Genomic DNA, 26,950 nt, shown 5'->3' with positions numbered 1-26,950 from the left:
ACTAGGTTGGTCATAGACAGGGCCCAAACAAATGTCCAAACTTTGACACCCCAAAACAGGTGCAAAATATACGATTGTGCATCTAATATTGATATGGATGAATCAAATATTCCTGTTGTAGTCATTGTACCAGATCTCAGATTGGAAACTTAGAGGTAAAGTGTGTAAATGTTAATATCTTTACAGTGAAAATTCAATTGGAGAAGTCAACAAAAAGATTTCAAGCCTCTGGTCAAAACCGGCAATGGAAGACTAGTTCCCATGTAATTAAAATAGGAGATACGAATGTTCAAGTGGGAAAAGGTATAAAAGTATCCTATTGATATGACAGTAAGAATCAAAAGGAAGTTTTCTAATTGATTTTTTTTTTTCCAAAAGAACCAGCTGATATTATGGAACACATGATCCAGGAAGAAAAATGATTAGAAGATTACTAGGTATGAATGGACAGAACAAAAAATAAATAAATAAAATAATAATAAAACCACTGACTGCATAGTCATAAGCTCAGAATAGGTTGGATTGTACGGTAACCAGAAAAAGAATAAGGAGAATAAGAGTGTGAAAATAGAAAGATAAGCAGATGCAGGAAGAGTTTGTCAAGAAGCTAAAACAACTAGTAATGAAAATCCACAGCCTGTTTCCAGTCATTCGACCGGGTCAGGAATGGAATGAATGAAGCCCCATCTAGCAGCGAGGATAGGAATTGTGCCGGCTGCTGAAGCCAGTCTCGCTCCTCTGCTACAGTGATTCATGAATGACAGATTAAATTAAATGATACTGGAGAGTGTTGCTAGAATTAAATATGACAGGGTAACTGGTGTACCCAAAGAAAAACCTGTCCCGCCTCCGCTTTGTCCAGCACAAATCTTACATGGAGTGACCAGGATTTGAACCACGGAACCCAGCAGTGAGAGGCCAGTGCGCTGCCGCCTGAGCCACAGAGGCTCTAAAACAGTTATAATAAGAAGAAGAATGGTTTTTTTGTTCTGCTAACTACTTTTTATGGTTTTCAGAAACACTGAAATGTTAGAGTTTTGTCCTGCAAGAGTTTTTATTTGGCATTAAATCTACCAGCATGAGGCTTACGTATGAGCCAGAATCAAATCCCCTAACTTGGGCTAAAAGGCCAGTGCTTTACCATCTGAGCCACTCAGCCAGTCTTGAGATGAGTGAAAAAGTATTTTTGGACAGTTTAACACAATTTATATAAAATAAAAGTTAGAAAAGCTGAAAGAAGAAAGTTCTTTCTATTAACAAGTAGATACCAAAAGGAATGGCCTCCATCCAATGAATGTTCCTATAAGTTCAAACTCGCGCTCAAATGATCAGCCTAGAATCTGATGGAAATAGGTGGAAATGTAAACTAAATTATGATTGGGACACTGGCTATCAACATGGCAATGCGTGATTGCCAGTAATTTAAGATCTGTATATATGATTCAGTTTATTGTCTTTCATTGTTCCAATTTTTCTTTGGGCTCTCCTCAGAGCCACATGGTTGACTTAATGTGTCTGTATATGTTAGTGTCATATTAAGCAGTACTAGATGCCACATTGTAATACAGTTCGGTATGTATAGTGAGCTCTCTGGTAATGAGTGAGGATACTTTTTTTCACAGTAGAGCAGCTGTGAAATTTGGTTCAAAGCATATGGCATTATGAGAATAATCGAATATACTCTCAACTTATTAGGTCGTGTTACATTATGACCTAATAGGTTGAATGTTTATTTTTAATACAGTGCGGTTGTAAAAATTCAGTATTCATTATGAGAATATTTATGATTTCTTCCACAATGTGAAGCAAGATTCCTGAAACATAGTTATTCTGCAGTTTCTCTCATCTCTTGGCATGAACATTTATTTTGATCTGTAGAAATACGAATCAAAGTAAATAACCTGAGTAAGCCTTGAAAAACTGGATAAATATTTGCAGCTTGGCAAATAGGCTCTCCATTATGTTTAAAGTTGTTCCTGTATTATGTGGTGCAGTTAATAAAAGGATGGAAATAAAAGCACATTCCTCTTCAGTGTGTTCAATTTATTGCTACTTCATTTTTTGTTTTGTATTTTGGGTATTTTTAAACTAAGAGTAATGTTTAAATAATGTCCAGATGGCCCTTCTTTGAATAAGGAAGTTAGTACTTGGGTTTCTAATGATCCTATGCTATCAATATTGCTTTTCCAAAGAGGTAGATACAGCTTTTAATGAGACTTCCAGAATTGTGTCTGGATGTCTGAGACAAACATCACTTCCGAAGATCCACCCTCCTATTGGAATTTTTCCACCTCTTGCAAGGTTTATCAGTTGCAGCATCCGAGAAGAAACAATAAGGAACGGACTCATGACATCCGCATTTTGGCCATCAACCAGCCCGACAGAGACTTATGTTTTCAAGTAGCTGTTTAAGAGGGGTAGCAGGCATCAAGGTTCGCAAGAAGCTGCCCATATGAAGATATGGAAGACCTAAGTCAAGGACCCAATTATCCCTCTCAGAGAAAATGGCACCAGGTTGCAGCTTGCCATATGGAACTTGGAAATCATTGAACTGGCTGGGGAGGGGAAATTCATGCCGCAAGATCAACTTGAATGATGACTATGAGCTCTGCAACTGGAAATCGTTGAACAGGCTGGGGAGGGGAAATTCATGCTGCAAGATCAACCTGAATGATGATGATGAGCTCTGCAACTGTGGTATCTTACAAGAGTCAGATCACTTGCTGGTCTGCTCCTTAAGGACAAATGTTGCAAGGAAGACCTTATGGCTGCAAATACTAAAACTATAGCTGTTGTTATTCACTGGCAAAATGTTATTTGATTTGGACACTGAAGTGAATGAATGAATGAATGAATGAATGAATGAATGAATGAATGAATTAGTTAATAAATATTGCTGTATTTTAAAGGAGTAGGTTCATTATTGTACATTATATGTTAATGTTTTGAGCTCTCAAATAGCATGCAAGTATGGTTTTAAAATATTTTCATAAGAGATATCTCAGTTTGATATTAATGAAGATAAATATATTGTTTACATCTGAATCATCAAAGATAAGAAGGAAGAGAGGGACACACACAAGAGATTAACAACGACCATATGAGATTGTATGAGCTCATAACATGATGTTGAACTTACTTTTGACTTGTTGCATTGCTACTTCCAAAGAAGTTAACTCCACTGTGTCCATTGCATAACATATGAGACAAGGCAGTTTCTCCAGACAAGCTCCTGTGCTCATTGTTTTAAACATAGTCATAAATACATTAATAAAAATTCAGATATGTCAACTCCCCAGATTTATGCAGGAGACTCCATATTTTTGGTCCTTCCTTTGTCTCCTGATCACAGAGACTTATCTCCCAAATTTGCGAGCAGATTTAGTATTCCTGTATTTTTTTAAATACCAGGTTTTTCCTTGTTCTTTAAGTAGCTGGAGAGAATTGATGTTCAGTTGGCACTGGAAAGGCAGTTGCAATCAGCTGGTGGTGTTCTTAAATATGACAATCTCTAATATAATGCTTTTTATTTTATCATTTCCACATAGTAATGCCAACTGTGAGACTATTTTTTTAGCTTATTTACAAGGACAAAAACTTAATTCAGATCAAACCTTCCTGAAAAAGAATTCTGGAAAAAAATTTAACCTTAAAACCTGCTCAACAAGACCAGTGCTTTGAGCATAAATGTAGTTCAAAAATTTATGAAGAGGCCTAGGGCAGTTATAATGAAAAATCGTGTGTTCTAAAGTTTTGATATATCTGTGTATATATATTAAAAATAAAATATAAATAAATAAGAGAAATTACGTAATTGAGTAATATAATGTGATAAATATTCTTCAAAGTTAAATCATAAATGATGTCATAAAATGTCGGGATGTGCCGCAAATATTTCTCATGATTTTTTTGCTTTTGAAAGTTGGCATGTCTGAAAATTTAATGGCTATTTATATATAGAAGGATGTGTTTCTAGTCTTTTACTTTGCGTATTCATCTTTGTGTTTGTCTCTTCCGAAGACCAGAGATGTCAGCCACTCAGTGAGTGTTGATGCCCACCCTCCTGGTGAAGCAGGGAAGCAGAAATGTGCTCGTTAGAGGCTGAGAAGAAATGAATGTAGAAGAATAAAGTTGGGGTTGATGAGGAGAGAGCCTGTCTATTTAAAGGCGGCAGCATATGAAAATGGGGAGATTGTTCTTGTTCTTTTATGTTTTCATGTTTGTCCTTGTCATCTTTTCTGTTACTCAGTCTTCTAATGCTGACTTGTCATTGTGTTGATGCTATAAAAGAGTTCTATCCGTGTTCTGGTCTTTCTATACTTTTCTTAATTTGTCACTAGGTTCTTTCCATTACCGGTACTTAATGGGTACTGAATGGTTGCTTATATACTATATAAAAAGATTTTTTTTACAGTTGGATGTGTAATTGATTGAAATTCATGCTGATTTTTAATTTGATGTGTTAATAGCTGAATGGTTAAAAATAAAAATTAGTTTTGACATGTGTTATAAACTTTTCTCTGTAGAGTGCTGAGAGTTGGGAGTATAAAGAGAAAATCGAGAAGCACGCTTCCCAAAAGGACTATGTTTCTGGTTTTGGGGGAAAGTTTGGTGTCCAAGCAGATCGACAAGACAAGTCAGCTGTCGGTTGGGACCATGTAGAAAAACTGGAGAAACATGAATCTCAAAAAGGTATTTGTGATTGTTATACATTAAAACTCTGTCAGTATGTTAAATCAGTTGTGATTATTTCTTAAATTATTTATGTACATGGAGTCAGATTTATTAATAGATGGTCAATATTTTTGAAGTGCAATTATCAAGCCCCAGATTCTTAGGTTCAAAGCTATTCTGATGCCATCTTGTTACTCTAGAAATATCATTTTCTTTTTAGTTTTTTGTACCTGCAAATAATATACATAAACTTTATAGGTAGTAAAATGACTTACTTTGCTTGTCATTAACCTAAAAAGACCTAATTTTTTATATTTAACTAATACTGATACATCAGTATTTTATTAATTTTAAAGTAAATGTAGAACTAGCTAAAGTAGTATTGTTGTTCATTCAGCATAAATTATTGTAGGCAGCATTCTTTGAGGGGTCTGGCTAGGTTTGTCCTGCTACAGTAATAGAGCAGAGTGTACAGCCAGCGACTCAGCACAGCGGTGGGTGGCAGGAAATAACCTGACTCCCTAAAGGAGCTAATGGCTTCGGGTGGATGAGCTCCTTCAGAAGGGTGAATGATCCTCAGTGCAGAAATGTTGCTGAAATTTTATCAGACAGTGTCTGTACTCCAGGTTAGGGGGCAACTACCAAAGGCATATGTTCACAGATTGTAGGTGGCTTAACACATGCCTGACAGGAGGTATAAAATGACCTTAATGACAGTCAGAGCAACACATCGGTTAACTCTTGCAATGCCAAGATGTCGATGCATTAATACTTAAATTCTGTACGAAAAATGCCAGAATGTGATAAAAATTCTTATAATTTTCTTAAATACCACCTATTCAATACAATAAGGTAATAAGAAGTTACATATTTATTAAATTGTTAATATGGTACATGTTTCGCTCCTTTTTGTGAGCATCATCAGCCAATTATCATTTACTTAAGGTTATATAAGATCGTGAATCTATTCTGTTGGATTAAAATATGCTTTGTAAACCTGATTGACAAATCTTATATTTTACAAGTCATATAACAAATAAAATTATGTTTTTAAGTTAAAACATGTTTGTCTAAAATCTAAGTCTAAAATTTATTGACGAAACTCATCTGGTGAACATCCTTTTAAAATCATTTTTAAAACCTTCAATGTTGCTTGACTTGTATGATTGTCGTTGAAACTTGGTTAACTATATTAACAATTTTCTACAGTTGATAATTGCCTATGTTATGAACATTTAAATTGTTCTCGATGTTACTGGAGTAACATTTGTACAAAATGTGTTGGCATTAATCCTATGTTGTCAATACGAGAGTGTAGTTTATGAACAAACTTGTTGGTGAAATGGAACTTTCTAATGTGAGGTAGAATTTGAATGGACCTTGTACGTTCCCAAATTGGGCTTGTTGGTATATCTGTAATAAAGATAAAAAAATATATTTATGGTTTTAATTATAATTCTGTATAAACTTCTTATCAAAAGAATTATCACTTACTCTTCTTGCAGCTGCATAATTGTCTAGTGTTACTCACAGCCTCTTGAGAACTACTTGTTCTGTTTGCACTCCTTGTATTATATGAGTGCAATGACTGGATGGCCCTGGCGTAGAGCACGTACAGTGTGTTGCAAATGTAGCAGAGGCCTGCATCGAGATTGTGGTCCAATACATAACTGCAATATGATTGCATGAAATATATCATGAAGTTCTGTTGGAGGACTTTTTAAAATTAGGCTGTTTTATTCATTCATAATTTTATTATGGATATTCATTGATTTTGTATGTTCTTCTCATCTCCTGAATTGTTTTGTTGAAGCAAATACTGCTGCTATACACAGTTCTCACAGGTGATCACTATTTCTCGCCTAAATTGATAAAATATCCGATCATTGACAGATTACACTGTTGGTGTTTTTGACTCCTCATGTTCCATGTTTTTGGAAAATATCCAATCATTGACAGAGTACACTGTTGGTGTTTTTTACTCCACATGTTCCATGTTTTTGGAAATTAATTTATAAATTGGAAAGTAGGCCCACTTTAACAATATAAATTGGTATATATGATCCTAAATAACGTTTAACATTAATTATCTTCACTTAGACACTTTAGATTTACTGTACAAGATGCTAATTCATTTCAATTTATTCTGTTTTATTTAAAAATAATTATATTTTTGTGCACAGTAGTCCATTAATTTTTTTGTCATATGCAAGTAACATGTTTATAGTCCTTGGAGTATATCAAGCTAGCATACCAAATTTTATCTCCATGTCTTTTAAACTGAGGCTTTTATTCATTTTTTAAATACAGTGATGCACTATCCATTGAAACATGCTTAGCATTCTATTCATATGACGACGTATTCTGGGTCTGCATTCAGAAGGTTAAGATATTCTTTTGTTATATCTAAGCCTATATCATATTGGAATTCAGATCATGCTAGGGCATTCCCCTGAAGTGACATGCACTGCTTTCACCTGGGTGGTATGAGAAATGGGCAATGACTACCTGCTGAAAGACAGGGCAGTCTAAAGAAGTTAGTCCCTTTGAGATTTTCTACAGTTAACATCGGAACATTGACTGACTGCCAGCAAGAGTTGGATGAAACTCTGAAGAATAGAAAGGTTGACATTTATTGTATTTAGGAAACTAAGTGGAGAGGCTCCAAGGCGAAGGAGATTGGGAATAGTTATCAGGTTATTTATCACCACATCACCATGTAGTACTACAGATATGATCTATGCTACAAGCTTATTGATGGAAAGGCACAGAGAAAAAGGCTGCATTTAGCATTTTTAGACATGGAAAAAGCTTTCAATCGGGTCCCATATGCTCTCATACAGCGTACACTTGGTAGCCACGGAGTTCCAGAGGTGTTTATAGGATAGATCCAACCTCTGTACAGCAATATCAGAAGCATGATTTGATGTTTGGCTGGGCTCTCGCCTCGTTTTAACAACACTGTTGAAGTTTATCAATGTTCAGCTTCTCTCGCCTCTACTCTTCAACCTTTGTGTGGATATGGCAACAGTTAACATTCAGTCTCTGCATCCCTGGATCTTCCTATATGCATATGATATGGTACTTTCACAGGAGCACAGACTTGCACTTCAGCACCAGATAGAAAACTGGAAAAAGAGGCAGAATATTTAGAATGTGCTGGACTGAGTAGCTCAGGTATTTGAAGGTGTTCAAATAAATCAGCCTCGTGTCAATAGATTTATCAGCATGTAAAAGTACTACTTTGGGACTAAATTCCGGTACCTTGATAAAAGTCGTTGGGATATTAAACCAATATTATTACTATTGTTACCTAAGATGTGGCTCCTAAACCAATGGCACCATCACCATCTATGATCAGACCTTATAGAAAGCCACTCACTTTAAATATTGTTAAGTGCCAGCCTTGTGATAGCCCCTTTCGGTACTTCCTGGAAGGGGCTAGTGAATCAGATGACCAGAGATATCCCAGCCGGCCTGGAGCATAGGGCCAGTCTTTCAATGTATTCTCGTCGCCTGGTTTTCCTGAGAGTTTCTGGGAGCTGGCAGCGAGGATGTTTTGCCTCTAGCCACATCGCGAATATTCTGGTTCACATCACCCGAGCTATAAAAAGAGAAGCTAGCTGCAGACAGTAGAGTTGGTGCTGGACTCTGTGGTGGAGTCAGTCTTGGGCTCGGTGTGTTTTGGTTCGGTGGCTGGGCAGAAGGTGACAGATGTTCGCTGTCGCTGCTGTACTGCCAAGGTCTGAACAAGGAGCTGTGGTTGTGGTGTCGGAGTGTCCAGTGAGTAGGTGGACTGAAAACTGTGTATGGAACAAAAGACATACTGCTTCAGAGAGAGAGAGAGAGTGTGTGTGTGTGTGTGTTTCTGTCGACTGAGGACCGTCGTACAATCAGCGACTGGAGCAGCTACCGTGAGTGTAATTGGATCAGTGTTAATAGATGCTGTGCGGAGCATTGCCCTGTTTAGTTGTTCACTGTGTTGACTGTGTGAATTACTGGACTGTCTCTGTAGTCAGACCAAGGAATAGGCAACGTGTGTCGTTTAGCCAGTAGCACTGTATTTGAACCTAGCATTCTGAATGAACTGCTGTGTGGAGTGACTGGACTTGTAAATGGACAGCAGTTAGTAAGTGTGGTCGTTCATGGTTGATTAGAATTTTGTGCATGTATGCATATATCGAGTCATCCTGAAATAAATTAGAGTAATAGAATGGACCCTGTTTTATTCGTAACAATATTTCAACGTGGAATGCCTCCGCATCTGCCATTTGTCATAGATCATACGGAGGAGCAGCAGAGCCTTGGCTGGATTGTGAGTGATGTCACTATTTTGGGGGCTCGCTACCTTATTGTGCCGCACAGCAGAACAATAGAGAGAGCTGGATGTTCATTGCTCTGTGCTTCCACCATTGCTGTCTTCATTGTCCTGTTGCCTCATTGGAGGCCCCCAGCATTGTGAGAAGGATCTGGACGGTGTGCCCAGAGTATTTGTTGTCGAGGGGACTCTGGAGGCATCTCTTTTCTCAGAACATTCAGATGGGGCTGACTCTGGCTATATAAGACAAGTCGAGTTGAGCTCTGTTGGTGCGCAAGTTCAGGTCGGTCCATTATGAGAGTTGAGTTGGAGTGGGAGTTCTGTTGAGCTCTGTTGGTGAGCAAAGTACAGTCTCGTGTGTGTGTGTGTGTGTTTTTTTACGTTTTTAGGAACAGATGAGGACTTGCATGTTTGATGAAAGCTGTCATTTGCTATCTACTGTTGCGTTGGTAGCCGCCCTTCTGTTGGCTCTGAGTCTCGTATTATAACTGTGCTGCAGAGAATTATCTCCTTGCGTTCAACTTCTTAATCCTTCCTTTCCTTCTCTTACAGAGAACATTTTCCAGTATCTACTGACATTTCCTGACAAGGTCTCAGACAATAATATTGCCTACCGGTGCTTAGGGCTCCTACTGCAGTAATTGAACTGATGCTTCATTTTCACCTTATGCTCACGATTTCATCAGCGGCCTTGAACAAGTTGTATTTATGACATTCATTTTTGTGCTTGTGTTTCACGCCCTCTTGTCATTGGCATTATGTCATTGTCACTTTGGTATTCCACTAACAATTTTAAATGTACCATTTTAATTAGAATTTTTAACAGAATAAGTTTTAGTCTCTGACAAAATAAATAAAATGGTTTAATCATTGATAGTGTTTCCATTAACATGTTTGTATAATGTATCATTTTTCACATTATGATGTACTGAATTTTAGTAACTGGCTAAACTTTTAGCTTCCATATTATTATAAGGTGTACTCTTGAAGATAGTTTTAGGCTGAAGATGCCCTAAATTGAGGGCAAAACATGTCCCACTTAACTGATGGTCTGTTTATGTAACCACTATAAGTGGAAATTAAAGTATTGAATAGGTGGATTAAAGAACACCTTTATTATTTTTGAACTGTAAATTTTCAATACGGACCAAAAATGAGATTTATAACATGTAGTATGCGTGCCTTTGACGTACCGGATATGTACAGATCCAGTGATGACGAGAGAAGAGTATTAACGGGTGTGAAAAATATGAGAGAACAAATACAAAAACATTTGCACTGGGGCCCATAGAAATATCATTGTATTATTTCTGAAACAAATGTAATGTCAAACTGTTAGTTGAAGTCTCATATTTTGGACCAGTGGGTTATTAACACATTGGAGACGCCGCTCGTAGAAACTACGGGCCCGCTAATTCATTGCTGCTGACGGAGCTCGGAGAATCTACGGGCATGATTTCACTGTAGCTAAAAAATTGTATTTGCCGTCTCAGCGAGCTGTGACTTCAATAAGATACTGCTGAATGCTTCTATAAGCATAAAATATAGGCCTACTAGTTAGAGCATAAGTCGAGAGCTCTTCTTTCAAGGCATTGATAACACAGCCATGTTCCTACACAACCTAAGGCTGCGTCATCGTTGACTCTCAGCTGTGAAATGGGCGGGAAAGTATGTACGGTACATGCGGTCAGGAAGAGTGTGTGTTCGAGAGACAGGCTTGTTTGCGTAATTCTTGTGAATATTTAGCATGTCTAATTCAAGTGTACGAAATTTCGACAACGAATCCATAATGGATGTTCTTATGGAAGACACGATATCTGAAAATGAGGATGAGGATAACAATTACACACTAAGTAAACATGATGATTCTGGCGCTTCAGGTTAGTAAATGTAGAAAATGAGCTCATTTCAAATTGGTGTGAAGTGTAACGTAGTTTTACATTGCTTCCTTGAAGTGGGTTCTGTAATACTATTTTATACCGCTTCCTAAAAATGTGCGTGTTTCCCATGTACCTGCAGCAACTCGATGCAACACCGTTGTCAAACAAAGAACAGTGGGAATGCAAATTCCTTGTTGTAAACCAGAATACCGGTGTCAATTGACTAATTAGGTTAGAATCTGCATTAGTGTGTTTCAGTAGATGTGCCCACAAAGTCAAATTTCGAAATATTAACCGTACTGGCATCCATTGCTGCGTCAGATTTTTTTTTTTCGTTTGTAAAACACGTTATTTTCATAAATTTATATTTTAAAATTGCTGCACTATTATGATAATTAACTCATTTTTGTGTAGAAGAAAGTGTGATATTTCTATGCATTCCAAAAGTTATTATAATCATGGCTTACCCTAGCATTGAAAAATTTTCACAAACCATCAAAAATCCTGCGATTTTTGGAGGATAGCACATTCAAAAATGGCCGTCTCCAATGTGTTAAACATTATTTTCTGGTCACACTCTTGAGCAGTGAATTATTCAGAGATTACACTCGCCCATGTGTGAGAGAATGAACTAGCTGTCATCTTGAACACACCACCACTTCGGCAGTACCCAACATTGGTTCAGACTGATTCTAGTCGAAGGTGCAGGTTTCTAAATTCACACCACCACTGTGCTTCACATTTGAAGATGCAGATACCTGTCCACCTCCTGAAGGATTTTAATTTTGTCTGCATCAGTAAGCAATTTTATGACTTTTTGTGTATCCATAACTGGGTTATCACAAGACAACATGCACTATGCTAGTAAACTGCTCACGATTGTGTTCCTAATCGTTAGGTAGGCTATCACGCGACAAATATTCACTTCCCTTCACTGTAAGACTCAACACAGAATAAATTTTTGATTGAAATGAAAAATACAAGCACAAACAGGCTCTCTTGGTTCTTCAGCAATCCCAGTAGTAACCAGCAAGCAAAATTGAGCTTTTCTGAGGCTAAGGGCTTCTCTCCAAAGGTTCAGTTTACCTTATGAAGTTCAGGAATTCAAGGCCTTTTCCAGTTATTGTGTAACATTTCCAGACTTACTTCTGTGGCAGGGATGACAAACATTTTCAGGGCTGGGAAAAATATGATAGTACTAAGCGATAATAGCAGTAAAATTCGTGATGTGGTAATGGAAGTATTTTTACATAGACTTACGTGTATGTTTAGTCATCAGCCCGAAGGCTGGTTGGATCCTCAACAGCTCTGCCATCAGCTGTCATAGATGGCCCAGGCATCCCTAAAGAGGCGTACTAGGGAAATGGGAAGTGAGGTAGTTTCCCGTTGCTTTCCTCACTGAGCCAGAAGTTGCTATTACATATCAGTCTGCCAAGCCCACTGAAATGCATGCACCAACCGACCCTATGAGCAATAGTTTCACACCATTCATAGCAGGAAATGGCTGCATAAGGAATGGCATTACTAGCATCGCTCATACCTGTCGCTTTCATATTCTCAAAGCCAAGTATAAGACAGAGACAGATCAATGAAAGTAGCAAAATTGCTCTAGCCTATACCAGAAGACATAGTGCACTGTAAACACTAGGTCCCGCCAGCAAAGGCACACATAGACTTAATATGATGGAAATCAGGACTTAAAATTTACAACATGCTAAGGGAGAAAACATCTTGATGAGGAATGCACAAACAAGGTTCACCATGGTTTAATGCTCCTTTTCTGTAGAAATGTATACATTTCATAAATAAAGGATTTTAAATGCTAAAAATGCATGAATTGGAAAAACTTCATTTAACTTTTTTTTTTTTTTTTTACCTAAAAATCTGGGACTGAGTGATATTATGAAGTCTTAGTTTTGTATTTATGATTTATGTATAGGAGTGTGTTGTTACATATTTTTCCATGTCATATCTTGTTATTTATGGTATTTGGAATAATCTAGATTACGCCAAAGGTTTCGGTGGAAAGTTTGGCGTTCAGTCAGACAGACAGGATAAATCAGCTGTTGGCTGGGACCATGTTGAGAAAATAGAGAAGCACGCAAGCCAGAAAGGTGGGCCGACTAAATGATGGTGGTGGATTATGTGCTCACGTCTAATGTGCCTGCTGTATATACTGTTATATGTATAACTGTAGTGCAGTTACTTTTCAGCATACTGACCCGTATCATCTTAACCATTTACCTGATTTGCTAACTATTGATGGACAAAAATCAAGAATGAATTTATTATTCTTTCAATTTGTGCATTTTGATAGGTATTAGGAATAGAATTTATCAGGGTGAATGCATTACATAATAGACTAATCTCGTCTTCTGTAGTCGTGTAATAGAGAAATGATCAGCTCCTCCTCTTCTAGGCCTACATCTTCACATGTAAGGAAATGGTGATACATTCATTAAATATCCCCTCAGCAAAATTTCTCTTTTAGATGTGTTTAGAGTTCTTAATTTTTCTACTAGGTGTAATAATAATAATAATAATAATAATAATAATAATAATAATAATAATAATAATAATAATAATAATAATAATAATAATGTCATCAGTCCACAGACAGGTTTGATGCAGCTCTCCATGCCACCCTATACTATGCTAAACTTTTCATTTCTACATAACTATTGCATCCTAAATCTGCTCTAATCTGCTTGTCATATTCATACCTTGGTCTATCCCTACCATTCTTACTGCCTACACTTCCTTCAAAAACCAACTGAACAAGTCCGGGGTGTTTTAAGATGTGTCCTATCATCCTCTCTCTTCTTCTTGTCAAATTTAGCCAAATCGATCTCCTCTCACCAATTCGACTCAGTATCTCATCATTCGTGATTCATTCTATCCATCTCACCTTCAGCATTCTTATGTAACGCCACATTTCAAAAACTTCTATTCTGAGCTAGTTATCGTCCATGTTTTGCATCCATACAATGCCACGCTCCAGATGTAAGTCTTCAGAAACATCTTTCTAATTCCTATATCAATGTTTGAAGTGAGCAAATTTGTTTTCTTAAGAAAGCTCTTCCTTGCTTTTGCTAGTCTGTATTTTATGTCCTCCTTACTTCCTCCATCGTTATTTTCCTACCCAAGTAACAATATTAATCTGCTTCCTTTAAGACTTCATTTCCTAATCTAATATTTCCTGCATCACCTGCCTTCGTTCGACTGCACTCCATTACTTTTGTTTTGGACTTATTTATTTTCATTTTGTACTCCTTATGAAAGACTTCGTACAGTACCATTCAGCAACTTCTCGATCTTCTGCAGTTTCAGATAAAATATCATCGGAAAATCTCAAGGATTTGATTTCCTTTCCCTGGATTGTGATTCCCTTTCCAAATTACTCTTTGATTTCCTTTACTGCCTGTTCTATGTAAACATTGAAAAGGAGGGGGGGGGGACAGACTGCAACCTTGCCTCACTCCTTTCTCGATTGCTGCTTCTTTTTCAAAGCCCTCGGTCCTTATCACTGCAGACTGGTTTTTATACAGATTGTAGATAATTCTTCGTTCTCGGTATCTGATCCAAATCACCTTCAGAATCTTAAACAGCTTGGTCCAATCACCATTATCGAATGCCTTTTCTATATCTAGGAATGCCACGTATCTGGGCTTGTCCTTATTTCGATCCTCAAAGATCAGATGTAAAGTCAGAATTGCTTCACGTTTTCCTACATTTCTTCTGAAGCCAAACTGATCTCCCAACTCGGCTTCAACTTGTCTTTCCATTCTTCCATAAATAATAAGAGTTAAAATTTTGCAGGCATGAGATACTAAACTAATGGTTCGGTAGTTTTCACACTTGTCAGCACCAGCTTTCTTGGGAATAGGTATAACAACAGTTTGCCGAAAATTGGATGGCACTTCTCCTGTCTCATACATTTTACACAGTTGATGAAGTAACCTTGCCATGCTGGTTTCTCCTAAGGCAGTCAGTATTCAGAGGAAATGTCATCAATTCCAGGTGCCTTGTTCCTATTTAGGTCTCTCACAGCTCTGTCAAACTCTGACCCCAAAATTGGGTCTCCCATTTCATCAGCATCAACAGCCTTTTCTTGTTCCAGAACCAAATCATCTACGTCTTTACCGTGATACAAAGGTTGGATATGTTCCAGCCATTTTTCTGCTTTGTCTCCTTTCCCTAGAAGTGGCTTTCCATCTGAGCTCTTAATATTCATACACCTAGGTTTCCTTTCTCGAAAGGTTTCCTTGATTTTCCTGTATGCAACATCTACCTTTCCTCGGACCATACAACCTTCAACATCCTTGCACTTCTCCTTCAGCCATTCTTCCTTAACTACCTTGCACTTTCTATCCACTTCATTCTTTAATCGCCTGTATTCTTTTCTGCCCTCTTCATTTGTAGCATTCTTGTATTTTCATCTTTCATCAATCAGGTCTTGTATCTCTTGAGTTACCCATCATCAATCAGGTCTAGTATCTTTTGAGTTACCCACTGATTCTTTGTTGATCTTTTCTTCCTTCCTAACATTTCTTCAGCAGCTCTACTGACTTCATTTTTCATGACTATCCACTCTTCCTCTGTTGTGTTTCCTTCAGCCTTTTCATTTAGTCCTTGTGCAACATGTTCCTTCAAACAATCCCTCACTCTCTTTTCTTTCAACTTGTCTAGATACCATCTCCTTACATCCCTTCCTTTCTTCAATTTCTTCAACTTCAGATGGCATTTCATGACCAACAAGTTGTGGTCAGAGTCCACGTCTGCTCCTGGGAAAGTTTGCAATCCAACACCTGGTTTCTGAATCTCTGTCTAATCATAATGAAGTCTATTTGATACCTTCCTGTGTCTCCAGGTCTCGTCCACGTATACAGCCGTCGTTTGTGGTGTTTGAACCAAGTATTAGCAAGGATTAAATTATGATCAGTGCAGAATTCAACCAGCCAACTATCCTTTGTTTCTTTGTCCCAATCCAAATCCTCCTACTGTATTACCTGCTCTTCCTTGGCGTACCACTGCATTCCAGTCCCCCATCACAATTTGATTCTCGTCACCTTTTACATATTGTATTAAATCTTCTATCTCTTCATATATTCTTTTGATTTCATCATCATCTGCTGAACTAGTAGGCATTATAGACTTGCACTATTGTGGTAGGTATTGGTTTAATCTATCTTGAAGACAATAATTCTTTCACTATGCTGGTCGTAGTAGCTTACCCGCTGCCCTATTTTCTTATTCATTATTAAACCAACTCCTGCATTTCCCCTATTTGACTTTGTGTTTATAATTCTGTAGTCGCCTGACCAAAATTCCTGTTCTTCCTGCCAGCGTACTTATACCAACTACATCTAATTTTAGTCTATCCATCTCCCTTTCCAGATTCTCTAACCTACCACAACGACTCAAACTTCTAACATTCCACGCTCCAACTCGCAGAATGTCAGTATCCATCTTCCTGATGATTGCCCCCTCTCGTGTAGTCCCCACCCGGAGATCCGAATGAGTACTATTTTACCCGAGAGAAAGCCATCATCAGTACATCATTCATACAGAGAGAACAGCATGTCCTCGGGAGTTATTTACGGCTGTAATTTCCCGTTGCTTTCAGCAGTGTAGCAGTATCAACACAGTTAAGCCGTGTTGATCGTATTAGTCAATCATCTAGACTGCTGCCCTTGCAACTTCTGAAAGGCTGCTACTGCCGTTTCAATAAACCATTCATTAGTCTGGTCTCTTAACAGATACCCATCCGATATGGTTGCACCTGCGGCTCGACTACCTCCTTCATTGGGACGCACAAGCCGCCCCACCGCAGCAAGGTCACATGGTTCGCATGGGAGGATAATAATAATAATAATAATAATAATAATAATAATAATAATAATAATAATAATAATAATAATAATAATAAAAACAAACAACATACCATTCACACATCATAATAGACAGTTATGCCATTCAGCGTTCAGTCTGCAAGCCTCTGTGAATTTACTAAATGTTGCTACAATCCTCTATTTGCAACTAGTGCTGTGGCCGCATTTTGTTCTATACCTCTTATCTCTAAATCGTTAGAAACTGAGTCTAACCATCGCCGTCTTGGTCTCCCTCTACTTCTCTTACCCTCCATAACAGAGTCCATTCTTCTCCTAAGTAACCTATCCTCCTCCATTCGTCTCACATGACCCCACCACCGAAGTCGGTTTATGCGTACAGCTTCATCCATCAAGTTCATTCTTAATTGAGCCTTTATCTCCTCATTCAGAGTACCCTCCTGCCATTGATCCCACCTGTATGTACCAGCAATCATTCTCGCTAATTTCAAGTCTGTTACTTCTAACTTATGAATAAGATATCCTGAGTCCACGCAGCTTTTGCTCCCATAAAGCAAAGTTGGTCTCAAAACAGACTGATGTAAAGATAGTTTCTTCCGGGAGCTGACTTCCTTCTTACAGAATACTGTTGATCACGTAGCTACCTCTGTGGGTCTGTGGTAGAGTGTCGGCCTCCGGATCCCAAGATAGCGGGTTCAAACCCGGCAGAGGTAGTCGGATTTTTGAAGGGTGGAAAAAAGTCCATTCGACACTCCATGTCGTACGATGTCTGCATGTAAAAGATCTCTGGTGATACATTTGGTATTTACCCGACAAAATTAATTAAATCTCAGCCATAGCCGCCTAAGAGAGATCCGGTTTACTCTGTCTGCCGTCTAGTGGACCTAGAGTAAAACGGAACGTCGAAATTGACGAGCAGACAGCCAGGTGGCGTCAAATCGAAATGTCGGCAAACGGTAGCTGAGGCCATACGATTATTATTATTATTATTATTATTATTATTATTATTATTATTATTATTATTATTATTACTGATGATCACAACTGCGAGCTCACTGCATTAGATTTACTGCACCTTGATTCAATCTCACTTACTATATTACCATCCTGCAAGAACACACAACCTAAATATTTGAAATTCTCGACCTGTTCTAGCTTTGTATCACCAATTTGACATTCAGTTCTGTTGAATATCTTACCTACTGACATCAATTTAGTCTCCGAGAGGCCTTATGCTTGAAGAATGTATTCGTAACTACTAAACCCTTACTAGCACAGAAGTCCAGCAGACACTTCCCATTCCTCTTAGCTTCTATATCTTCCCCACATTTACCAATCACCCTTTTGTATCCTTCAGTTCTAATTTCACCTCTCGCATTGAAATCGCCCATTAGCACTATTGTATCTTTGCTGTTGACCTTGACTACAATGTCACTCAGTGCTTCATAAAACTTGTCAATTTCATCCCCATCTGCACCCTAGCTGCCTCTGTGGATCCGTGGTAGAGTGTCGGCCTCCGGATCCCAAGATAGCGGGTTCGAACCCGGCAGAGGTAGTCGTATTTTTGAAGGGCGGAAAAAGTCCATTCGACACTCCATGTCGTACGATGTCGGCATGTAAAAGATCTCTGGTGATACATTTGGTATTTACCCGACAAAATTAATTCAATCTCAGCCATAGACGCCCAAGAGAGATCCGGTTTACTCTAGGTCCGCTAGATGGCAGACAGAGTAAACCGGAACGTCGAAATTGACGAGCAGACAGCCAGATGGCGTCAAATCGAAATGTCTGCAAAACGGCAGCTGAGGCCATACGATTATTATTATTATCTGCACCCTCATCCTAATTCCTTCAACTACCAAATCTACCCACATCATTCGCTTGTTTATGTGCCTAGCAGAAACTATGTTGCGTGCAGTAGTATTCCTGATAAACATCCCTACCCCAGACTCTGCCCTTTTTTAACACCCGTCAAGTACACTTTATAATCTCCTATCTCTTCCTCGTTAACTCCCCTTACCCGAATATCACTTAGGGCCTGTACTACGACAGCCAGATAAAAGTGCGGTATAAATTTATTTGGCAGTTTGGACATTTATCTGGAAGTTCAGTTGAAAACGCGTACTACGACTTTCGTTTATGTGCAATCTGGGAGAATATTCTCGAGGTTAGCTATGCCAAAGTTGGAGAGGCTGTTAACGCTCTTATCTGGGACTTCGCTCGTATCGGGGACGCTACTGTAAAGAATCAAGATGGCTACACATCAAGATGAATCTACATCTCCATGATGCTGTGCAAAATTAAGTTGTTACAATGTAATCTATGTATATATTTATAAAGTATGTCATGCTTCCTGTCCAGCTATCACAGAATTCTTAAAGATTTCCCAAGCTAGCAAGTTGTTGCTACTGACTATATGAGTAGCACACAAGCAGCCAACAGGATGCTTCATGGGTAACCGTGGTCGTTAGGGTAATATCGTCTGCTGCTATGCAGTTTTTCGTGGGTTTGAGTCCCAATAGTCTTAACATTTTTTTACCTTCTAAATGATAGTCGGTAGGGTACTAGAGGTGATAGTACACATTTCCTAATCATTAAAATGCGTGTCAAAAGCGTGGGTTCTATTCCAAATCTATCCGCGACACACATATGGAGTAAAGGTATACGACGTTGTTCATGGCGATTCGTCCTTCGAATGAGGATGTTAAGGAGGTTATATTTCTTTTACTTCATAACAACTTGCTACAAAAGTATTTACGCTAAAGTGAGATAAATGCTTGCCAGTTACTATTCTCACATTGTATTGAAAAGAAAGAAAGAAACTAACTACTTATTCAATGAGCAAACAATAAATTGAATTAATAATAAAATTAATGATCCTATGCTGGATCAGTGGCATTAATAACGAATATAAACTTTACTTTCGCCGTAACGCGCATCCTCGTAAATAGTACTAGACAAAAAAAGATACATAACCTGAATCTTAACTTTTGCGTCCAGGTTACATTTTCAGTGTTTTTATTTTCTATAACAGTTTCAGTTTCTTTATACAGTTTATTAATTTTAACATTTCTTCGTATGTGTATATTTCAGTCCTAATTCTGTTTTTGACCAGAACTTCCACATTATAGCTTAATAAGAGTCTGATATTGGATTCTAGTGATACAATTTCAAAAGGAATAGAGCTAAACAAACGAAAACACCAGGGAATACGTATACCACCGCGCTAAATTTCACTATATTTTCAGTAACCTTATTACCAACCCAATAAAAATGTTACTACATCTTCCGCATTACAATACCATCGTTAAAATCCGTTGGTAGTACGCAAGAAAATATTTAACTTCTAGTTTGCAAAACTGCAGCCTACGTATCTGACTGTTTACCTGACAGTCGTAGTACGGGCCCTTACTCCTAGCACATCTAGATGCATCCTCTTTGCTGACTCAGCCAGTTCTACTTTCTTCCATAAGCCCCATTAATATTGATAGCTCCCCATCGAATTCCATTTCGTTCGCAAAGTTGTTCCCAGAGTCCCTTGCCTGTCAAATGGGAGTGGGACTCTGTTACTTCCATAGGTCAGAGGCTTGCTTAAAATGTTCTGAGCTCGGTAAAGTCATGAAGCAGGACGCTACCCTACTTACACATAGTCCAAATGAGGATCACTCCTCTAATGGGTTAGGGACCTCTGGTGGATTGTGTAGCCCTAGCCGCCTGAGCACAAGGAGAGCCATGACTCAGAATATGTCCAAGATGCCCACTCCCATTTGGTAGCAACTGGTATCCCAACTCTCAGGACCACTTACTAGTCTACTAAGCCATTCTCCATGGTTCATGAACTAGGACGTGACTACAGTAACCCACACAGTGAACCATTAATAATAATAAGAAGAATAATGTATGCCCTCAGCTATCATGTGCAGACCTTTTAACTTGATGCCTCATAGGCTGTCTGCACAAATCAGTTTCAGTGTTCCATTTAATCTAGCAGATAGCAAAGTGAACCAGATCTGTCTTGGACAATCTGTTGTGTAGTTGTTTTGTGTTGGTTTTTAAATTTTGTCAGTTACACCAAATGTGACACCTTAGATCTTTTACATGCTAACATTGTACGACATGGAGTGTTGAATCTACCTTTTGTTATCACCCTTCAAAAACAAACTATCTCTGCCAAGTTTTGATTTGCGATATTAGAATCCACTAGGTGTACTGACCATAGTTGAGAGTACAGGTATCGCCTGAGGATATAAACAGGACATAAAAGTTAGCACACAAGCTGTTGAGCAGAGGTCAATTGAAGAATCTGAGGCCATAGAAAATCTTTACCTTGTTATTATTACTCTTCAATGTTGGGCTTTATCTTTCAGATGGCTAGATACGAGTTGGTGTGTTTGAGTTCAGCGCAGTCCAGTGGTATTGTAAGGTGTTCAAATAAGTCAGACCCATGTCTATAGAAATACCAGAATGTAAAAGAACTCCTATAGGAGAAGATTTCTTGTTCCTCACAGTCTCTCAAAGACTGTAAAAGTAGTGGGATATAAAACTAATAACTTTATCACCACATCTTTCTTCCTAATTTGGTTCACTTTTATATACCAGGTGCTACCCATATTTCTGAGAATGTATTCATAGAAACATGAATACTTACGTTAGTTCCTAATTTCCATCATTACCATCAGACCTGTCATCGTGGGCTTAAATACTTTAATTCTAGTGATTTTTGTAAGCACCAGTTGAAGTCTTCCGGCTTTGATGTGTTCAGCACCACCTGCAATTCCACTTGGATCTCTTCAGTGGCATCAGAACGCTGCCCTTCCAGGTGGAGTTTCATTTTAGGGGAAAGGAAAAAGTTGCAGGGAGCCAGATCAGGCGAGTAGAGGGGTTGTAGAAGGATGGTCATATTATTTTTTGTCAGGTGGCTCGTTATTCCACATCAGGTAGTTTTTACCTCATATCTTCCCTCAGTTGTGTCAAAATGTCTTTGTAAAACTTCCCACGTACACCCTGTGCTTAATTTCTTGAACATGAAAAGAAAATTCAAAGCAGTCTTCGAAATGTTTAAACCACTTAAATGTCCATGCTTGGCTTAAGATTGGTCACCAAAAAGCCCTCTGCAATCGATGGGTTTCAGCAGCAGTTTTAATAAGCCTGAATGGATCTTTGCTTCTTAACGTAACATGAAATACTTCACAGTCACAAATTTTGAGAAAACAGTTTTATATGTGTTAGTCCTACTGATATACAACCTCACAACACTTTTTAAAATTATTTAAACTCTCAGACCATCACAAATTTAGTATAATATAATAAATTTGCTATGTTTTTGCTAAAAGTATGTGCAAAATTTCCATTTTGAAACAATTTAATTGATTTTTGATAGTATTTGACAATCTATCGTTTATGGATTACAGGTCGATATTATCGAAATTTATAATCGCTGGACGCAGGAAGATCAGACTCTGAGAGATGTTGACATTGTCATTGTCGTTTGCTTGCCACCTTCTACATGGTGGGAAGCTTGTGGATTAGTAGTCATTCCATTGTGTGTGTGTTTGAAACACTACAAAATGTTTAACCATATAATATCTGCAAAAGATAGAGCTTTCTAGTACAAAATGCATAGGTTTTATTGCACAGATAAGAGTACCATAATGTGCAATATTTGTAACTGTCAGGTGTTGGGGAAGGAAAAGATTCCATCCAAGAACACTTGACATCTGCAAAACATGTGGTTCAATTCTCGCAAAGATGGTGGAAAGCCTTCATTCAGACATAAATAAGAAAGGCAGTGGAGTGATTTTCGTAAATTGTTCACACGTGCAGTGAAATGTGTTTGAATGAAGCCTGCATTCTCATCAGATATTTCTGCATTGTAGGGAATGATCATAAACTATACTGATTTAGCACAATCCTTGCTAAAAGGTACTGTATATGAGCATGTGCAAATGCAGATTGTGAACACTTTTCTTCTGCTACAATAATGTTTTATCTGATAGGCACCATTACTGGTCTACATACTGCTTGAGTCTTTTTTCTTTTCTTTTTTTCTCTCTGAAATGTATTTTGAAAATATCTATTTTTCCCTTTTTAAAATACCACTTTCTGTACTTCCAGCTTAACAAAAAATTCCCATCTCTAAACATAAGCCATTTCAAAATTTGCTGAAACATAAGAATGTGGTGTGAAGAAAAGCACCTAAATTCAGAAATCTGTACACCTACGACACCAGTTGGCTGACTCATAGTTGAAATGTACACCAGAAGGCACGTAATATTAGAACTTGGTACGGCTACATGTTCACAAGGATATTCAAATTGTGGTATATTCTGGGTAGCACCTCATATAAATCTCAAGCCAAGATGCTTGTCAACACTTCTGGTTTCACCTTGCTGGTATTTTACTCTTCTAGACGTATAAGGAATTTTTTCTTCATATTCTCTAGGAGTAGCAAATTATCTTCACTATATCGCTTTATATGTCACAACATCTCGTAAACTGCAATCTCGTAAAAGGGAAAATTACTTAATATCTAAATAGAAGATACTTTTGTGTTTGTTGGAGTAAAAGGGAATGTAAGAGAATTAGCTCTTTTCTTAAATTCTTAATTGACACTTATGGCTAGTATATTCTGTGTGCTATGTCTACATCCAGTTTTATATCTTGTGCTCTTTGTGTTTTTGTCCATCATTGTAAATGGTGATTTTGTCCATCCTTGCAATGGTGTTTTTGTCCAATAGGCATTATTGGGATTAATACACACTATCTGATGGTGATTGCATGGGTATGCTCTGTGACCATGTATGGGAGAAAATGTGGTGGTGTTCCGTAGATTTAATTGCAGCTAACAGCATCTGTCTCTTGTATGATGTATGTTTATGGAAAATTCTTGTTACGGACTAACTGGCTTCTGAAAACTGTCTTCTAAATGTTCTATTTGATCAATGTAATGTACAGTAATTCTTTTAAAAATTAACTTTTTAGTACCTTGTTTGGAAATAACAAACAGTAGACCTGGTAGATTTGTTTTCAGATATTAAAAGGAAGCATGTACATTTCTCTGTTTACTATATTTTGAAAGCATGCTGGAAAACTTTTAAGTTGATAAACATTCAAATGCTGAAATTCTATACATATAATTTTAAAGTTATGAAATGTTTCAGACACAGGTAACTTCTTTAAAATATGAAATAATTCAGACACATACATTTTCATATCTAATTTCAGGTGAATGCTTGCTTTCTAGTTGTTACATATAAATAAGATAAAGACATTACATGGTGATGATTTGGGAATTAATGTTCTGCTAATTCAGAAATGATTAGTTTTTTATAAAGGCTGGCCATAATTTGAGATAAAAAAAAAAGAAAAAATATTGGTAAGGTTGTTGATGTGTAGTTTGGACATAATTTTAAAAAGAACAAGTTTTTTTTATAGACCTGTTACGAAACATTTAGATTGGTGTATATGGGGATTGTGTGCATTTAAATTTTAGGATGGCTTTCTTTTGTAAAACATCCTTACATTTCAATAACTGTCAGTTTCTCAACTCAGAGTTGGCTACGTGGTTTGGGTCACATAGTTCTCAGCTTGCATTCAGGAGACAGTGGGTTCAAATCCTACTGTCAGCAGCCCTCAAGATGTTTTACCATGGTTTTCCATTTTCACACCAGGCTTTCACACCAGGCAAATGCTGGGGCAGTGCCTTAAGACCACAGTCATTTCCATTCCTAACCCTGTCCTATTCCATTGCCATAAGATCTATGTGACATAAAACAAATAGGAAAAATATTTTTTCGTCATGAGGCACTTAATATTTTTTACACACTGTAAACAAACACGAGCTTTTGAAAACGAATTTTGTTTATCTTCTACACCTCAAATTGACTATATGCAACACTAATAGGAAAAACTAGGCTGCCAAAAGTACAGGCATTTGAATTAAAACTGTCAAAAGATCTGGGAATCAAGAATAGATATAACACATTCAATGAACTTATGCCAGCAGTAGAATTAAATTTTATGTTAAATATATTTTGAAAAAATTATGTTACATAGCACAGTTACTGTCTGAACACAAATTTTCATTTGGGTAGGTATAGATTTTATGGTACTGGAATCAAAATAGTTACTGAAACATTTACATACTTACATTGTTAAAATTATGTATAGGTTTAATTATTCTATTTGCTTGAGTATGGAACTTTCTTGAATAAGAAGTGAATTGATCTTCGCATCTCAAGCAGTCATGTTGATGATTTTAATAAATAAGCACTGAAAAGAGCTCTACTTTACTGAGCTATGGTATTCCCTAGCTTTTAAATCTAAATTCCTTTCCTTAAACAATACCCTTCATGAAGTAGAAGTCTGTAAGCTTATCATTTGTAAATTTTCAGACTATGTTGTTGGGTTTGGAGGTAAGTTTGGTGTCCAGGCAGACCGTCAAGACAAATCTGCCGTTGGATGGGATCATCATGAGAACCTTCATCAGCATGAAAGTCAGGTAGACCACAAACAGGTACGATTCTTATGCCTTGCACTTCAGAATCTTAAAATATTATTTTTTATGCAGACCAGCCAATCCAAAAGGTTTAGTATGATAGTAATTTGGAGCTGTTTTTATACGAATTACTCTCAAGCTTGCTGGTACAGTATATCAGAGTTATTATTTTCTATCTTCATGGAAATCATCTATTGGTCTGACAACCTTCATCTTTCTTCTTTGAATTTAACTCTATTTGCTCTACTCATTGCCAAGGAACATTCAAGCTTCTGTGCAATATGGCATCGCAAATTCTTTGTATAGGGTAGGTCGGTTAATATGTTCACCTCAATTAACTCCTAACCACATCAGTAATATGTTTTAACTTTTAGTGACATTACCTAAGGAGTCGTAATTAAATTTCCATTACATTTTTCAGTGTATTGATAACTACCAAGATAACAGTACTAACTTTGTTTTTTGAAATGGAACTACACTGTTTTGTACACCTTACATTAGTGTTATGAGCATTGTTTATTCAGAGGTGTGATTAGTTTAAAATTTAACAAGTAGTTCCTGAGGAAATGTAATGTCTTAAGACATGCTTTATGTACCAGTCAGAGTTTAATTGAAACACTAACCAGGTGTATACATCCTGAACCTCTTGATGTACAGAAGCAATTTACCCTTTTACAATTAGGTATTTGCTCTAATGTGCACATAAATAATAACATTGTATGATTTAAAATGTAACTTTGAATTGACTGTATGTTTGACATTAAACCTAGTTATTTATTTAGTAATACACAAGAACCTCGTTTATCCAGCCCTCATTAATCCAGATCTCTGGTTTATCTGGATCGAAAATAATAAAAATTTATTTTTACTTGTACAGTATTTCTTATACACGGTTGACTCTTCTTGAATGTCTTTTCCGCCAAGGATAGTTAAGGACAGCAGTGGGAAGTAATTCGGCCACTGTCTATCAAAGGCACCATCCTGACATTCGCCTGGAATTGAGAATGGGAAACTATGGAAAACCATTCCCAGGACGACTGAGGTGGGATCGAATCCCGTGCTCTTCTGAATGCAATGCACTACTAACGTGAGCCAGCACGCAGAGCTATGCCGGTTGGTAAACATTGTTTATTCAAGGTTATAAATTTCAGTATTGGTTCCGTATTGAATTAAGATTACATATACATAATTTACGAAGTTTATTCCACCTACTCAATACTGTACAATAATTGCAATGTCTATAAATACATTACAATATCTTATCAAGGGACTAGTTTTGACCTTATATGGGTCATCATCAGCCTAATTAAGATGCACTTATGGATTTACCAAAGTCCTAAGTCAGAATTACATTGTGGAAATGAAATTTAAAAGAATGAACTGTGTATGTGATGCGATGATGTACATATAAAATGATGGATTGATGAACTGTTATAGATAAAATAATGTTATACTGATGAGTGACAAATAAAATGTTTAGGATTTATGTCAATTACAATCAGACTAAAAATAGTTATCATACAACTTTTACAGTGATTATTAAAATATGCCCTTGTTAGCGAATACTCTAAAATTGCACTTTAAAAACGTAATATGCCGGTTGAATGCAAAGTCCAGATGCTTCTATTGAGTTCTAAAATTCCGAGTGTATCTTCAGGTGGAGAATTGTAAGTTGAACATTGGCGCAGAGGGTGTCTGTCTTGCTTGAGGTCCAAAATTTCTGATACAGAAA

At 37.4% G+C, this 26,950-nt stretch overlaps 1 protein-coding gene across 3 annotated transcripts in view; it reads left to right on the top strand.

The window, feature by feature from the left end:
* Cortactin (cortactin) overlaps window positions 1-26,950 on the top strand; it is a 148,963-nt gene that overhangs the window by 38,884 nt on the left and 83,129 nt on the right. For 2 of the 3 annotated variants that reach the window (XM_068226694.1, XM_068226695.1), the window contains exons 5-7: window positions 4,527-4,692; window positions 12,876-12,986; window positions 25,115-25,236. In XM_068226694.1, coding sequence (XP_068082795.1) covers window positions 4,527-4,692; window positions 12,876-12,986; window positions 25,115-25,236 — 399 coding nt within the window. The remainder of the gene's footprint in view (window positions 1-4,526; window positions 4,693-12,875; window positions 12,987-25,114; window positions 25,237-26,950) is intronic. The other variant, XM_067143170.2, reaches the window with a different exon arrangement.

Source organism: Anabrus simplex, chromosome 3, assembly GCF_040414725.1.
Source record: "Anabrus simplex isolate iqAnaSimp1 chromosome 3, ASM4041472v1, whole genome shotgun sequence".
Classification (NCBI taxonomy): Eukaryota; Metazoa; Arthropoda; class Insecta; order Orthoptera; family Tettigoniidae; genus Anabrus; species Anabrus simplex.
Note: the sequence above shows the minus strand (reverse complement) of the source record. Positions and strands in the feature narration are given on the sequence as shown.